The sequence below is a fragment of the Nyctibius grandis genome, chromosome 18, assembly GCF_013368605.1.
Source record: "Nyctibius grandis isolate bNycGra1 chromosome 18, bNycGra1.pri, whole genome shotgun sequence".
NCBI classification, from domain to species: domain Eukaryota; kingdom Metazoa; phylum Chordata; class Aves; order Nyctibiiformes; family Nyctibiidae; genus Nyctibius; species Nyctibius grandis.
The window spans coordinates 1,512,684-1,526,641 of record NC_090675.1 but is presented as its reverse complement, the minus strand read 5'-3'; the positions used below and the strand labels follow the sequence as shown (position 1 = coordinate 1,526,641).

The 13,958-nt window shown below is 58.5% G+C and overlaps 1 protein-coding gene across 3 annotated transcripts; it reads left to right on the top strand.

Annotated features, from left to right (window-relative positions):
• Window positions 1–12,398, top strand: WDR81 (WD repeat domain 81). 3 transcript variants are annotated; one of them, XM_068415717.1, is made up of 11 exons: window positions 1–218; window positions 1,085–4,654; window positions 4,921–5,028; window positions 5,116–5,306; window positions 7,047–7,237; window positions 7,499–7,664; window positions 7,844–8,009; window positions 8,311–9,009; window positions 9,182–9,327; window positions 9,506–9,685; window positions 10,612–12,398. In XM_068415717.1, the coding sequence occupies exons 2-11, from the start codon at window positions 1,096–1,098 to the stop codon at window positions 10,936–10,938; spliced, it is 5,733 nt and encodes a 1,910-aa protein (XP_068271818.1). In that variant the 5' UTR covers window positions 1–218; window positions 1,085–1,095; the 3' UTR covers window positions 10,939–12,398. The 3 variants fall into 3 exon arrangements, with proteins under 3 accessions (XP_068271818.1, XP_068271819.1, XP_068271820.1); XM_068415718.1 differs by having other exon boundaries at window positions 1–226; window positions 1,088–4,654; XM_068415719.1 differs by having other exon boundaries at window positions 1–226.
• Window positions 12,399–13,958: the final 1,560 nt, after the last annotated feature.

The following is a 13,958-nucleotide window of genomic DNA, read 5'->3' as shown; positions in this document are numbered from 1 at the left end:
GGGGGGAGCCCGGCCCCGCGTCCCGGCTGGGGCTGCCGGCCCCCCGCTGCGGCCGGGGGTGTGTCCTGGGGGTACCGGGGCTCGGCGCGGGGTGTGTGTCCCTTGTCCCCCCGCCCCGCGCCCCCCGGGCACATGGCGGCGCGGCGGCCGCATGTGACCGCTGTCACCTGACCAACATGGCCGGGGCCCGCTGAGCCCGCCGCGGCGGAGCGCGCCGCGCCGCCAGGTAACGCGGGGCCGGGCGGTGAGGGACCCTCCCCGGGGTGGGGTGAGGGCCCCCGGGACGAGCCCTCGGGCCTGTGGGGCTCAGCCCGGCTGTGCCCGCCCCGGGGGCGAGGGCCCTGGGGGCCCAGGGCTGGGGCACGGTGCCGGGGGCTGCCTCTGCGGCCGGGGCCCCTGGCTCGGTGCTGGGGACGTGCTCCGTGCTGATGGGCATCTGCCCATGGCACCCTCCGGGGGCTGCCTGTGCCCCCGGCCGCGGGGCTGCGGGGGTCCCATCGTGTCCCCGCCACCAGCCCCGGGGCTGCAGGGGTCCCATCATGTCCCCCCACCAGCTGCAGAGATGCCATCGTGCCCCCACCGCCTGCCCGGCCCTGGGGGTGCAGATGTGCCATCATGTCCCCCCTTCCCGGCCCTGGGGATGCAGAGGTCCCATCGTGTCCCCTTCCCCAGCACAGGGGCTGGGAAGGTGCCATCATGTCCCCGCACCACCCGCAGAGTCCCCCTCCTTGGCTGTGGAGGTGCCATCGTGTCCCATTCCCCAGCCCTGTGGCTGTGCAGGTCCCATCCTGTCCCCCCCACAGGTCCCATCGTGTCCCCCTCCCTGGCCCTGAGGCTGTGGAAGTCCCATCTTGTCCTCCCTGGCCAGGGCTGGTCCCTTCTCAACCCCCACCCCTCCCAGATAGAGCATCTTTTGAGCAAGCTCCTAAAACCAGCATTTTTTTCCCCGGGGTGGCAATGGGGAAGTGAGACTTGCTGTGTGGCATCTGCTTCGGTAGGGGGGCCAGGGCTCCTGTGGGGCGGGCAGGGACAGTGCCGCGCTCGTCCGCTCACTCACAGCCTCTCTGGGCCATCTTTCTTCCAGCAGAAGCTGATATGGACGGCTTCCTCCAGAGCGTAGAGAAGGACCTGAACATCGACCGCCGGCAGCTGGCCGTGGCCACCGAGGGGACCCACGTTACCGCCTTCGTCCCGGTGAAATGGCTGGCGAGCCTCAAAGAGCGCCGGGTGCTGCCCGGCCTGTGCCCGCGGCCGGAGGGGCTGAGCGACGTGGAGGTGAGGACGTTCCTGCAGCACTCCGTGCAGAAGCTGCCCGTGGGCTGGACCCGGCTGGAGATCCACGGGCTGCGGAAGGAGCGGCTGGCGTACCCGCTGCGGGTGCAGCCCCCCGCCTCTGACCAGCGTAACGGCAGCCCGGAGACCCTGCACGGCTTCATGCAGAGCGTCGCCTCCCAGAATTACCGGAACCTGTGGGGCCGGGCTCACTGCCTCTACGTGCGGCCGTACTGGCACGCTGACGCGCCGCCCACCGTGCCAGCCCTGGATGCGCTGCGGGCCGCCCTGCAGAAGGTTTATGGCTGCCCCGTCCTTCAAGTGGGCAAGAGCGTGCCCGGTGCTTCCCCCGCCAAGGAGAGCGTGGTGGCTACCAAGGGGCTGCCCTCCTGCCCCAACGTGCTGCAGGCAGAAGCTCTGCTGGAGTCGGCCACCATGCTGTACGTTGTCTACCCTTACGTGCAGTACTGTCTGCACGACATCGTGACTTTCAGCCCGGCCAAGCTCACCAACAGCCACGCCAAAATCCTCTTCCTCCTCTTCCACGTGCTGCAGGCCATGAAGGCTTGTCACCAGGCGGGTCTGGCATGCGGCGCCTTTTCCCTTCGGGATGTGGCTGTGGACGAGAAGCTGTGCAGCCGGCTCCGTGTGAACTTCAGAGAGTACGAGGGAAGGAAGAAGGAGGAAGCGAATCTGGAGGCTGGTCTGGAACGAACGAGCGAGCAAAGCAGTGGTGGCATGCGAGGGCAGGAGGCGAGGAGCACCGCCTGCCAGCAGGACCTCCGAGACTTGGTGTTACAGTGGGTACATGGGCGGGTCAGCAACTTTGACTACCTTATGCGTCTGAACAGTTTGGCTGGGAGGAGAATGGGAGACCCCAATTATCACCCGGTTCTTCCATGGGTGGTGGACTTCACTACCAAAAACGGGAAGTTCAGGGACCTAAGGAAATCCAAGTTCCGACTCAACAAGGGAGACAAGCAGCTGGACTTCACCTATGAGATGACCAAGCAGGCGTTTGTTGCTGGTGGGTCAAGTGGGGAGCAGCTCCATGTCCCCCATCACATCTCTGATGTCCTTTCAGATATCACCTACTATGTGTACACGGCTCGGAGGACACCCAAGGCAGTGCTGTGCTGCCACGTCAGGTCCCAGTGGGAGCCCAATGAGTACCCAGCCAGCATGGAGCGCATGCAGAGCTGGACCCCAGACGAGTGCATCCCCGAGTTTTATACGGACCCCTCCATCTTCCGATCCATCCATCCAGACATGCCTGACCTGGACGTGCCATCTTGGTGTAGCTCCTACGAGGAGTTCATTGAAGTCCACCGCATGCTGCTTGAGAGCCGGGAAGTTTCTCAGGACCTCCACCACTGGATTGATCTCACTTTTGGGTACAAGCTGCTGGGGAAGGATGCAGTCAAGGAGAAGAATGTCTGCCTCCATCTTGTAGACAACCACACGCATCTGACGACTTACGGGGTTGTGCAGCTCTTCGACCAGCCGCATCCCAGGCGCATGGTGGGACCTGCCTACACACCTGCTGAAGCTCCAGCCATTGCCCGGCCTCTTCTCCAGAACATCAGGGAGACTGTGGTTTTGGAGGATATCCAAGGCCAGGTGGTGGATGCAGTTAACGGGCTGGTCCTGGAGGCTACTCCCAGTGAAACCACTTGGTCTGGGGAGAAACCCATCGCTGGTGAGGATGATTTAGAGCAAGGCACAGAAGCCCTGGATTCCATTTCTGCTCCTAGTAGAGCTGCTGATCAGCCCTGTGCCACTGTGCCTTCAGCACAGCCCTCCACCCTCCCTGCTTACGCCACCGAAGGCAAAACCTCAGGTGTCCGACCTCTCCGTCGGAGCAGGGCAGGCGCTGTGGATCAGGTTGACATGAAGATCACGCTTCCCGAAGGCTTCAATCCGCTCCAGGCCCTGGAAGAACTGGAGAAACTGGACAATTTCTTGGTTAAAGGCTTAAGCAGCGAGATGCAGCTAATGGAGCGGCCGTGGGAAGAGCCACCCCTGGGTCTCTCGGACCTCTTCCAGAGGGACATGCAAGCTTTGGGCATTCTGGTAGCCGAGATTATATTTGCACCAAGGATTCGTCCCTCGAAGCCTGACGCGTCCCTGTTGGAGCGGTTCCTGGTGGTGCGTAACCTGTGTCGCTACCACCCCAAGGAGATCCCGGCCCCGCTCCAGCACGTGCTGCACGTCCTGCTGCAGCTGAGCGTGCCGGTGGAGAAGCTTCTGAAGCCCAGGCTGGGCAAGGGCATGGTGCAGTTGTTTGAATACAAACCCATCTCCCAGGGCCTCCCCCCACCCTGTCCCACGCAGCTCCTCAGTCCCTTCAGCTCTATTGTCCCATTCCCCACGTACTTCCCAGCCCTGCACAAATTCATTTTCACTTATCAGGCAAAGAAGATAGAGGATGAAGGTCAGGGCCGGGAACTTGTTTTCCAGCTGTGGCAGCAGCTGGAGGGGATCCTTTCTGAAATCACTCCTGAAGGCTTGGAGATTCTGCTGCCCTTCATACTGTCTCTGATGTCTGAGGAGAACACCGCTGTCTACGCAGCGTGGTATCTCTTTGAACCCATAGCTAAGTCCCTAGGTCCCAAGAATGCCAATAAATACTTGCTGAAGCCGTTGATCGGAGCGTACGAGACCCCCTGCTACCGCCACGGCAGGTTCTACCTCTACACGGACTGCTTCGTCGCCCAGCTGATTGTGCGCCTGGGGCTGCAGTCCTTCCTCCTGAACCTGCTGCCGCACATCCTGCAGATCCTCATCGGCATCGAGAGCTCGCGGGAGGAGAGCAAATCCCTTCTCGGCGCGGCTGAAGATGATGAAAGCGGAGGGGAGAGCCCGGTGTCGTGCGTGTTCGGGGAGGAGATCAAAATGGAAGTGGAGCACAGCTCCGCTGCACTCGACCTCCTTGACTACACCTCTGGTGTCAGCTTCCATGACCAAGCCTACCTGCCCGAGAGCGAGGACTTCCAGAGCGGCCTCTATGTCGGGGAGTCCCTGCAGCCTCAGGAGCAGGAATCGCTCAGCCTCGGGCGGCTGAGCGACAAGAGCAGCGCCAGCGAGGTGTCCCTGGGAGAGGACAGACCCGCGGACGGGGATTCCCAGAAGGACAAGAGCAGCTTGAAGTCGATGGACAGCAGCCAGGACCTGAAACAGAGCGAGGACTCGGAGGAGGAGGAAGAGGAGCATGATGAAGAGGAGCACGATGACACTGCGGTTGATGCCGAGCTGACGGTGGCCGTGGATGCTGGTGCCTCCGTGGATGTCACCCTGGCTGATGACAGCAGCGAGCCAGAGGATGGAGAGGGAGAGGAGCTGCCGGATCACTCGGATGACAAAGAGCAGACAATACTCCTGGGTGAGACCCTGCTCGCTTCGAGCCTTTCTGCTGAGTAAAGCAGTGAGTGGGAGAAGGGGAGAGCCTGGGAAGAAGCGGGTCCAGATTTGGGGGTGTCTGTGGTCCGAGCTTGGGGAAAGCGATGAAACCAGTGTGAAAGACCAGGTCTGCACTGCAGCGTGTGGGTCTGAGGCAGGGTGGGGGCAGGCAGGGTCTGGGCAGCAGCCGGGCGATAGCTAATCTGCGCCGTGCCGGGCTCTGTCCTTGCAACTGTCTTTGTTTTGCAGACACAGCGTGTAAGATGGTGAGGTGGCTCTCGGCCAAGCTGGGCCCTACCGTCACGTCCCGCTTCATCGCCAGGACCCTGCTCCGTCTGCTCACGTCCTGCTACGTTGGTAATGTCTGCTCCTGGGACCCCAGGGTGGTGCCTTGTGGTTTGGGTGTAGGCTGCTGCTTCAGCTCATGGTGTTGTCTCTGGGCAGGCCCCACCAGGCAGCAGTTTGTACCAAGCAATGACGAGAGCAGTCCCCTGAGCACAGGAAACATCTACCAAAAGCGGCCAGTGCTGGGAGATCAGGTGTCCAGGCCAGTGCTGGCCTGTCTCGTGCACGTGGCGTACCTGTACGGAGAGCCCGTCCTCACCTACCAGTACCTGCCCTACATCAGCTACCTGGTTCGTATCGCCTTCTCTCCTCTTCTCACGCGTGTCGGGGCGTGAGCTGTGTCCAGACACAAAAGGAGGATGGACACAAAATAGTCCAGCCTCACCAGGAGCCTCCTGCTTAAAAAATCGTGCTGAGTTGAGCTCCGTCAGGGCTGAGCAGCTCTGTCTCCTTCCCCATTTCAGACCCGTCGCTGGCACGCGGGAAGCCAAAGAAAAAAGGTTTTCTTTTGCTTCACTGGGCGAGTGTGCGGGCACAGAGCTGGCACGAGGGTGGGATTGGGATGATGGGCAGGCGGAGCGGCTTGGGCTGCTGTGGGATTGCTGGAGCGAGTGATTTGAGAGGTGTGTGTGGGTAGACAGGGGATGATGAGCTGGGCAGAGGCTAAAGGAGGTTTTTCAGCTGCATAAAAAATACTGGCAAGACTTAGAAACTTTTCAGCTTGAAATTCACAGCTGAATAGCAAGAAGAAAATGTGTGTAATGCAGCTGGTTGAAAAACAAACCAATTTTTCATCCAAAAAAAAAAGGTTTTGAATGTTTTAAGCAGGCCTATTTTTCATATTGCTCCCTTTTTAGGGGTTATAAACACTTTGGTTGTGGATTCTTGTTTAAACGGAAAACTTCAATAGCTTTTTGATAATTTAAATGTAGAGGAAAAGAGGCCACAGCTGGTCATTTAAAGAAAACAAAAAGGCATTGTCAGTTTTTCCAGTGTCGAAGGGGAGATGTTTCAGGGGAGAAAAAATCCCATTTTTCAGCAAAATCGTTCTCCACCCAGTTGCAATCACAGCTCCAGCTGTTCTGCTTTGCTTCACTTGACTTATTGTCTGGGGGTGCTGGGGGGTTTAATACCCCCATGGAGAGCGTTTGGCAACTGCTCTGAAAGCGGGTCACAAGCGGGATAAAGTCAGTCCTTCTTGCAGGGTCTGGCAGAGCGGGTGTCTGTGAGAGGAAGAGCCTCTGTGATGAGCTGGAAGATGGCAGGTGTACAAGAAATAGAGAGGAAACTGGGGATTGTTTGTGGGTTTGGTTCTTGGCTCTCTTCTCTTGGGTGGTTGATTTGTCTAGGAGTTAGGAAATCGGATGATCTAGAAAGAAACCTTTCAGTGTTGCTGCTGATGGTGTTGACCCTTTGGCATCGCCGTAGCCAGCGTTGGTACGTTGTCAGCAAAAAAGGCTGCGCTCTTCTGCCTCCTGCAGTTGTTAGCAGCTGGATTTCTCAAAGTCGGCAGCAGCTTTGCCCATAATTTGTGCTTGGATATTTCATGCAAGGGCTGTCCCTCCTCAGTCCGTGCATCCAGGCTCAACACAGCACAGGATGAAGACACCGGTTCTTGCTTTAAGTCGCGTGTATGGAATGGGTTTCATCTCTTCCTGAGCTGGCAAACAGTGCTCTGCAGTGTCCTGGCTGGTGATGGTCTGGGCCAGTCCAGGGTTGTCTCTCTCCCCTCTGAGTTTCCCAGCTGTGGGAGCATCCTGCAGGGAGGTGCCCTCCAGAGGATGCCTGCGAGCTTGGGGATGTCGTGCCCCATTCTCCCCAGGCTCGTCTCTTGTGCTGACATCTGTCCGTCGCTTTTTGGGCTCGTAGACATAAGTTGCTGTTGAGACTCAGTGCTCAGGTTCTTCTCCCAGGGGCTGTGACCAGCACTGCCGTGCCGGGTTTTGAGGCTGAGCTTGGGTGATCCTGGGGTCACCCTTGACGTGTCCTGCCTCGATGGTGGCCCTGGCGCTGAAGGACTCCTTTTGCAGGTTGCGCCCAGCGGCGGGTCCGGCGGTGGCCGGCTGAACAGTCGGAAGGAGGCAGGGCTCCTGGCTGCCGTGACGCTGGCTCAGAAGATCGTGGTGTGCCTCTCGGACACCACGCTGATGGACATTCTCCCCAAGATCAGCCAGGAGGTGCTGCTCCCGGTGCTGGGCTTCCTCACTTCGCCGGCCGTCGGGTAAGCGCTGCAGTCTGCCGTGCCTTCAGCCAGCATCGGCACAGCTCAAAACGGGGGACTGGGAAATGGTTCTGTGAGGGCCTGTGGGGTTGTGGGGCTGCTCCTGCCCTGACTGGCACCTCCTTGCGCTGGTACACAGCATGCACGTAGAGCTTGTGCTGCTCAAGACCTTCTGGTAACACAGACAAGGCAGGAAGCATGAAGCAGAGGAGGGGAGAAGGGATGTGTGGAGGGCAAGCTGGTAATGGATGTCCTCTTCAGTTTCCCCAGTGGTGCCCAGGCCCGTATTGTCCTGTGCATTAAGACAATCAGCCTAATTGCCTTGATCTGCCTGCGGATTGGGCAGGAGATGGTGCAGCAGCATTTGAGTGACACGGTGAGGAACTTCTTTAGGGCGTTCTCGCTGCTGCAGGAGCTGCAAGACCAGGTCAGTGATGTGGAGAAGTCCTCCTGCCATCCCCCAGTACCCAGCCGCAGGAATGTGGTGGGTGTACCTGCACACACCAGTACTGGTGTCAGCAGCAGCCAGCCCAGGCTGTGTTTATGTAATTAATTATGTGGTGAGAGCGTCTGATCTTGGGTGTGTTCCTGTTTTCCCTTGTCCAGGGGTTGACAGCGGAATCGCTGAGCAGCTGTGAGATGCCAGTGATGGAGGTGCCCCTCTCTGATGGGGAGCTGCTGGCCCTGGATCCGGCTGTGCTGATGGAGTTACAGAAGGTGTTTAACCCTGAGATGGCCTACATCACCTACATCCCCTTCTCCTGCTTGCTAGGTACGGCTTGGCCACCATCTCCTGGGATTTGTGAGAGAACCCTGTGCTCTGCACACGCATGCTAGACCTGAGCTCCGGAGAAGTCAGAGGGTGTAGGGCTGCTGGGGGAACCCACAGCTTCTACACTGTGGCTTGGTCTGCTTGTTGGGTCAGGAGCTTCCTGGGCTTCAGGCTGCTTTAGCTGGGAGCAGCACATGGCTGGCTTGTGGGGGACGTTGTGGTCACAGCCCTGTGCTGACTCTTGATCTGTTGTTGGTGATGGGGAAATTCCTTCCCTTGAGGCCACGTTCTCTCTCTTCAGGTGATGTTATCCGGACGGTTGTGCCCAACCACTCGCTGGTTGAGAAGCTGGCCAGCCTCTACCTGGAGAACGTGAACCCCAAGAGCCTGCAGGTGGTCAGCCTGGAACAAACACCGAGCGCGGTGGGCTCAGACCAGGATACACGAGGGACCGAGCCCTTCTCCAGCCACCACGAGGACAGTCACTCTGGGACTTTTGGGAGCGTGCTGGTAGGGAACCGCATCCAGGTCCCTGTGGACACACAGCGCGAGGGTCTTGGCTTACTTCGCCTCAGTGCTGGCACTGATGGCTTTATTCCAAGCTCATCCAGCGAGGAGAACGTCCTGAAGCACGACCTTCCTCGCAGCACCCACATGCTGTGCGGGAACTGGCTGGCCTACTGGCAGTACGAGATCGGGGTGAGCCAACACGACCCCCGCTTCCACTTCCACCAGATCAAGCTGCAGAGTTTCTCAGGGCATTCAGGGGCCATCAAGTGCGTGGCGCCGCTCAGCAGCGAGGACTTCTTTCTTAGTGGCAGCAAGGACAAAACCGTCCGCCTTTGGCCCTTGTACAACTACGGGGATGGCACCAGCGAGGTGCCGCCGCGGTTCACGTACGCCGAGCACAAGAAGTCTGTTTTCTACGTGAGCCAGCTGGAGGCATCGCAGCACGTGGTGAGCTGTGATGGGACCGTACACATCTGGGACCAGTTCACAGGTAAGAAGGGAAAGGGTGACGGCTGGGTGGAGTGAACTGGTCCAGTCCTTAAAGACAGAAGGGCCATACGGAGTTTTGATGGCTCCTGTTAAAAACCAGTGCAGAACTGGAGATCTGCTGTGTACCTTCTCTGTACATCTACTGCCATAATATCTCTGTCACGTTTTCACAGGCAAACTTCTCCGGACGTTTGATGAATTAGACAGCAAAGTCCCCATCACAGCTGTGACCACCATGCCCCCTCCCTATCACAGCATCTCAGTGGCCAGCGCAGACTCTGTGCTGCGGTTCATCGATCACAGGAAGCCAGGACTACAGGTAGGGAGTCTGGTGCTCTGTGAGCCACCCTCCTCCATCCGTGTGGTTAGTGAAGTGCATCCATGGCAGGCCTGAAGCTGGCTGTGATGCCTCCATGAAAGCCAGCTGGGCCTTGTCCCCTAAGTGCTGCATCCCCTAGATCTTTGGCCCCGCAGCAGCTGGACTCTCTCTCTTGCAGCACGAGTTTCGCCTGGCCAGTGGGGTGAGCGCTGGGCTCATCCGCTGCTTGGCCGTCAGTCCTAACGGGCGCAGCGTCATGGCCGGCTTCTCCTCTGGTTTCATTGTGCTGCTGGACACCAGGACAGGACTCATCATGCGGGGGTGGCCTGCCCACGAGGGAGACATCCTGCAGATCAAGGTGAGAGGACCAGCTGGGATCAGGGTGAGGGGCTGCTTTGTGGGCCTCATCGATCCTCTGAGGTAGTGTGGAGCATTTTTCTGGCAGGGCTTGTCTGCTCCATCCTCTGGGCGTTCCTCCATCCCTTGCTGTGTCCCCAAGAGGTGGCTCAAGCTCTCCTGCCCCTTGGTTAGTGCTGTGGGTGGCTCCAGCCTGTGTTGAACAGAGATCAGCCCTTCCAGGTGTCAGTCCCTGCTGAGCAGGTCTGCAGCAGGGACAGGGAGGAGACACGTCTCCCGTGAAGGAGTCAATGTGTTGCTTTCTCCATGGGGCTCTCAGTCCCCCTGGGAGAGTGTTGCTCTAATGAGTAACTCTTGTCCATATTTACCCGCCCTCAGGGAGCAGCGCTGGGGCTCCGGTGTCCTCGACCTAAATGCAGGTTAAACAAAGTTCAGCGGTGTGGGTTGTTTACCCTCTCACTAGCTCTGCTAATAAGCAGCTCCAGGCTTCTCCTACCCTCAGCAGTGTTTTCTACCGTGGGAGAGCCTCCCAATTCCTTTTCCTGAGAAGGAAAATAATTTGGCAGGTGTTTTAGTGGAGAGGGAGACCGCGTGATCATCTCTTTGCCCACTGCGGTAGTAACAGATGATGAATTAGTTGTGTTGGGTATCAGGATGTTGTTGAGAACAGGCACAGCCCATCTCTTGGAGGACAGCACGAGAGGAGGTTGCCAGCTACCAGAGAGCCCTGGAGCTTGCAGTGCCCACGCGGATGCCTTGTTAGCACCGCTCAGTACCATCAGCTGCTCGGAACTGGCTGGCACCGTCCCAAGGGATTGCGCTGGGACTGGTGGATTACTGGCAGCTCCCTGCTAATCTCATTTGCAGAACGGGATTGGGAGTTTTTACTGCAGCGGTGTTGGTTCACTGGCCTTTCCTCTCCTGCAGGCTGCGGAGGGCAACGTGCTCATCAGCTCTTCGTCGGATCATTCCCTGACTGTCTGGAAGGAGCTGGAGCAGAAACCTTTGCACCACTACAAATCTGCCTCCGAACCCATCCATGCGTTCGACCTTTACGGCAACGAAGTGGTCACTGGCACCGTGGCCAACAAGATCGGTGTCTACTCCGTGCTGGAGTCCTCAGCCCTGCCCATCAGCACGACCAAGCTGAGCTCCGAGAATTTTCGGGGTACGCTGACCAGCCTGGCGGTGCTGCCCACGAAATGCCACCTCCTGCTGGGCTCGGACAACGGCGTCATACGCCTCCTGGCCTAGTGACCCCCAGCCCAGGAGCTGGGGGCTGTCCCACAGCGCTGGCGGTAGAGCTGCAGGCCAGCAGCGTCGCTTACGGAGGAGGTGGAGTTAGATGTTTCTGAGGATGCAGGGGGCAGGTGTACTTGTTAGTGAGCACTAGGTAAAGCAGCTCTAACCTCTTTCTGTATCTTTAAGAAGAAAAAAGCCATAACTGAGAAACCTCCACTGCTGCTGGGAGAAATACTGGGCGTTGTAGGTCACTGTCACCCCTGCAGAGGCCTGGAGCTTTCCGTACCATGTGTGCCTGATCCCCAGGGGACTGTGAGCTGCCCTCCAGAGTAATATGGACCACGGGTATCCTCCCTCCTTCCGGAGGAGTAAGAGGTGCCCCTTGACAAGAACACAGTAGTATAGCTCCTGCCATATGCACTTACCCTTCTCTCTCCACTCCTGAGCCACTGAACAGTCTTACTAGTGTAGCATAAGCTGGGCCTGGGAACTGCCGCCTGGCGCTGCGTGGTGCCGGGCATCTGCTCCTCCTGTGCTCTGTGGTCACGGCCCAGAGGAAGTACTCTGTTCACTTTAGGTTCTGCCGGCTCAGTTAGAGCCTGTATGGGAGGAGGAGAGGTTAACTACAGCACTTCTGCTGCCTTTCTGGCTCCAGGGCAAAGACAGGAGTGGAAGGCAGCCAAGGCACAAACCCCGTCTGCTCCGCCGGTTCATTTGGGAACGGGCTGCTGCAGAGGGACAGTTTGGGAGGGGAACGTGACCCTCCGGGAGGCCAGAACTAGGTGCTTCCATGAGGATTTTGGCTTCTGGAGCAGTAGGGTAGGGATGGGCTGCTGTTGGTTCCTGCCGCAGCAGCACTGCGTCCCGTGGTCTACGGGGTGAGGAATGCCCCCTGTGCCACGCACTGGCTGCGTTTCTCAAGAAATCCTCCTCCTAATCCTCTCCACTCTCCTCGGTCCTGGTCAGGCTCCTGGGGAAGACAGGACAGCAAAAAGGTGCTTAGTTTTGTCCCCTCCTGCCCTTGTAGGGTGAGAGCCAGGGGGCAGGGTCTAGCACAGTCCTCTTCTGACCTTCCCTTTGGGACAGCACCCTCTGTTCCCACCCCAAAGGCGAGGAGAGTGGTCTTTGGGCCAGCACTGGGAGCAGTTGCCTCACTTCTGTTGCAGCCCTTTCCCCATCCATCCTTCAGCCTAGTCAGAGCCAGTATCAGGGGAGCGGGAAGCTCTTATCTTGGGCAGAGGAGGAGCCTGCTGTGGGTTGTCCTGGCAGGGGAAAGGGCTTTTTTCATCCAGCTGCCAGTTCTGAGCCACCTGCAGCTGGGAAGGCTGCCCTCCGCTTCCAGGGAGGGGGGGAGGTGAGCAGTCGGCCCTCGCCATCCTTCCCTACCCAAGGGGAGCTCTCAGTCCCGTGTTACCTATTAACCACTTGCAATAGATGTAAATATCGACTTCTAATAAACTCTTCGAAAGAAATGCAGAGGTGGGTGTGGGGGAGCTCTGTGCTGGGGGCCCCGGTGCGGTGCGGGACAGGGCTGGGCGTGCTGCCTGCAGCTCTCCGGCTCTGGCAGCCGAAGCTCCAGCTCTGCGTGTGTTCCTGGGTGAGCTGAGGGGGGGATGCTCTGAAGATGCCCTGGGTGTAAGGTAGGACAGTGCTGCACAGGGACTTGGATCTGCTTTCCAAGGGGAAGTAGCTCCCCACGTTGCAGCAGCACATCCCGAAGTACTTTCTGGTTGCAGAGCTCAGAGCTGTCTCCTTTCCACTCCCTCCCAGTGTCTGGGGTGAGTTTGGGAACCACGAGCTGCTGCAAGGAACGGATGGCTGCACGCGCTGCGATCCCCTTCACGTTCCCCACTGCTCCTTAGTGACTCCTCTCCCACCGAGGACACAGACAGAGCTGGGAAGGGTCACCATCGCTTCTGCATACAGCACAGAACCACACAGGACAGGACTGCTGGAGCGCTGCCCGTCCCCAGCCCCTTCCTCCGTGCCGCAGCAGTGTGTGCGTGCCGTGGAGCCCAGCACCGGGGCCAAGTCCCCTGGCAGAGCTCGTGCTGTGCCCCGGGGGAGGTACCAGCTGCTCTGGGCTCAGCCCAGCCTCCTGCTCGGGTACGTGGCCACGGGGCCTTGGGCACCAGCCAGCTGTTAAACCGGTGCCTCGCGCTCGCTGCAGCTGAAGCAGCTGGGACACAGGGAGTAAATATCTGGGGGGTTCTGCAAAGAAAATTCCAAAACCAGAGCGAGTTTGGATGCCACACATCATTGCCCTGTGGCAATAAATACCAAACCCTGCATTGTCACTAAAGGTTATGAACAAAAGAGTGTGTTCCCAGCGTAGGGACAGCGGAGCCACTACTGGGGACGAGTGACTTGGCACGTTACTTCTGCTGATGGGAGTTTCAGAGCTGGTAAACTCGGTGTTAACATTGGTTTGAGGGTACAGCAGCCTCAAAGTCTGTCCCCAAATTCACTTATTCCCCAAACAAAAGTTTATTGGATGCTGCAGGTCAATATTTGCCTGCCAAATTCTCCAACAGGAAGCGGTGCCGAAGGTCGGTGCCGGCGGGTAGGAGGGGTAGGCTGGAGCAGAGACCGCGCTTGCCCCACGCAGAGCTATCGGCCGGGCTAACGCAGGTGCCACCTCCAGCGTGGACATGAACAACCTCCGGTAAGAGGCAAATAAATGAGGATTTGACGGTAAATGGGGGCTCCTCCAATGAGCGATAGTGTCTGTCTGGGAAAGGGGGGGGTGAATTTGGCAAGGGGCTAAAGGATAGGCACCACCGGGCAGGAAAGGGGTATTGAGGGTTATATGTGGCTGCAGGATTTGGGGTGAGGGAGGAGGGGGAACGAAACGGCCTCAAATTTTGCTTCTTCCACTTGGCAACTGGGGTCACAGCCTGACAGTTTTGGGTGAAAGCAAGGACTACTCGGAGAGTGGAAAGCGGCCCTGGGAATTAAGTGTATGGCAGCTGTGCCGAGGGCTGGGCTTTGGCACGGAGGCTTTATGTTAAGAAGATGATAATGATATTTCT